This window comes from Cannabis sativa, chromosome 2 (assembly GCF_029168945.1).
Source record: "Cannabis sativa cultivar Pink pepper isolate KNU-18-1 chromosome 2, ASM2916894v1, whole genome shotgun sequence".
Taxonomy (NCBI): domain Eukaryota; kingdom Viridiplantae; phylum Streptophyta; class Magnoliopsida; order Rosales; family Cannabaceae; genus Cannabis; species Cannabis sativa.
The window spans coordinates 40,808,152-40,810,187 of record NC_083602.1 but is presented as its reverse complement, the minus strand read 5'-3'; the positions used below and the strand labels follow the sequence as shown (position 1 = coordinate 40,810,187).

The window sequence follows — 2,036 nt, the reverse complement described above, 5'->3', positions numbered from 1 at the left end:
TCCAGGGAACCGAGTACTATACGGTATCCCTTTGAAGAAAACCAAAGAAAAAACCCTACTTCTATCCCAGGGAGAAAGAAAAAGGTGCAGGATCCGCAAAAGGTTCGCTCAGATTTCCCGAAATTAAAAGGTCCGTAGATGGGCAAACTCCAAAAAGGGAGTCTTGGCCCTCAGGATCGAGAGGACTGAAAGAGCGTGTTCGTGCACCAAGAGCTCGGGGAAAGAGGAAGAGGAAACTGGAGATGCCCTCTCGTTGATTTAAGACACCAAATCAACGAAAAGCACGGTGATCTGCAGGATCAACTGGACAAAAAGAAAATTATACCAGCAGTCTCTGCGGGAACACTGAATGAAGGAATTTTAGCAGAGTTGGCAACACTGCGCAAAGACATCGCTTATGGTCTTCCGGAGGCAAAAAAGGGATGACTCAGACTCTGACTGTGAGGACCGAGAGCCATGCGCCCGACACATATTGGAGGCGGAGCTCCCCAAAAATTTTATGATGTCCGAGATGGAAGCTTACACCGGGGACTCAGACCCCAGCGATCATTTGTCTCGATTCAACCGAGTAATGACGGTTATGAGGGTTAGTAATGACGCCAAGTGTTTATGCTTTCCACTAACTTTGAGCGATTTCGCGGAGGAATGGTTCAAAAAAATGGAACTAGGATCTGTGGATTGCTGGAACAAGTTGCAAGTTAGTTTTTGGAGACAGTTTGTCGCGGCGAGAAAGATTAACCTCGAAGTGAGCGCCTTGACTAACATCAAGAAACTACCCACGGAAACCTTGAAGAATTTTATAAAGAGGTTGAAGGAAGAAGCCTCAAAAACCAAGAAAGTCGATGACAGACAACAGCTTGCACTTCTTCAAGCCGGAATCCGTACAGGAACCCCATTTTGGAATGAAATACAACAGGATGTAGCTGCTAACCTCCGAGATTTCTAGAAGAGTGTTCAAAAGTACATCAACTTGGAAGAAGCCCAAATAGTGGCTTACGGAGCCCAAATAGTGGCTTACGAAGAATAATATCCAATCGAAATGTCAGGGTATGTACCCGGAGTTGAGCTCTCGGGAACCCTACCTCCGATTACTCCAAAAATAAGCAGCATACAATTCTCCACTACCCCAGGATACAATTAGAGCCCAGCCTTGGCTCCCACATCTTCAGATTACGAGAATCCCCTAAATAACCCCTCAGGGATGAATGGACAAGCCCCGTCTCACTCCGCTCCTGCCGGAAGCCTAACTGGACCTCCTCAGAGCTCCCGGAGCAAGAGGTCCTCAAAAGGCAGCAACTGGACGGAGGACAAGCGCCAAAGAAGGGGCTATATGTTGGAATTTATTTTACCAGGATCTTAGATCTACTCACAAGTATGTTGTTTAAAGACCCTAAATATGAACTTTCTAAAACGATAAATTAAACACATATAAAGTTAAGAAAACCTTACATTGATGCAGCGGAATTAATGTCTCCTTCCGCTCAGATCTCTAACCCTTGTATCCTTTCTGTAGCAGAGTATAATCAAGATCTGAGCCCGAATGTCCTTCTTCTTCAAGTTTGATCCTTCACAGTCTTCCAATCTATGATTGAGTTACTGCTTGCTGTGTGTGGGCACTTACTCTTTCACTAGGGTTCGAAATTGATGAAGAGGAAAAGAGGAGAAGGATTTCGGCCAGGTATAGAAAGTGGGGAAGGCTCAGTTTTTCTGAAGAGAGAAATTTCTGTCAGAAAGGCTTGTGAAAACTTGTGATTTAACTGAGCCATCACTTTCTATTTATAGGCAACTACTAGGTTTAGGTTAAGAATTATTTGGCATTAAAATAATGAAAAAATCAATTTGAAACTCCACAATAAGTGGCCGGCCAAGGTGTGTTAGTGGGCCCCACTTGTTTTTGCAGTTTTATCAAATTTTATTTCTATTTTCTCAAAAATGCCAATTTTCCAATTCTAACCTTTTAAATGCCAAAACTAATTATTTAATAACTAAAATAAATTATTAAATAATATTGTAATTTAATTTAATTATTAACTAGA

The 2,036-nt window shown here is 42.4% G+C and overlaps 1 protein-coding gene across 1 annotated transcript; it reads left to right on the top strand.

Moving 5' to 3' along the window:
- Positions 1–511: 511 nt before the first annotated feature.
- LOC133034298 (uncharacterized) lies at positions 512–946 on the top strand. Its single transcript, XM_061109353.1, has one exon. The coding sequence runs from the start codon at positions 512–514 to the stop codon at positions 944–946; it is 435 nt and encodes a 144-aa protein (XP_060965336.1).
- The last annotated feature ends 1,090 nt before the right edge of the window (positions 947–2,036 follow it).

Excerpts from the sequence above, each read along its gene's own strand:
- LOC133034298 (XM_061109353.1), top strand. The coding sequence starts at position 512 with ATGGAAGCTTACACCGGGGACTCAGACCCCAGCGATCATTTGTCTCGA.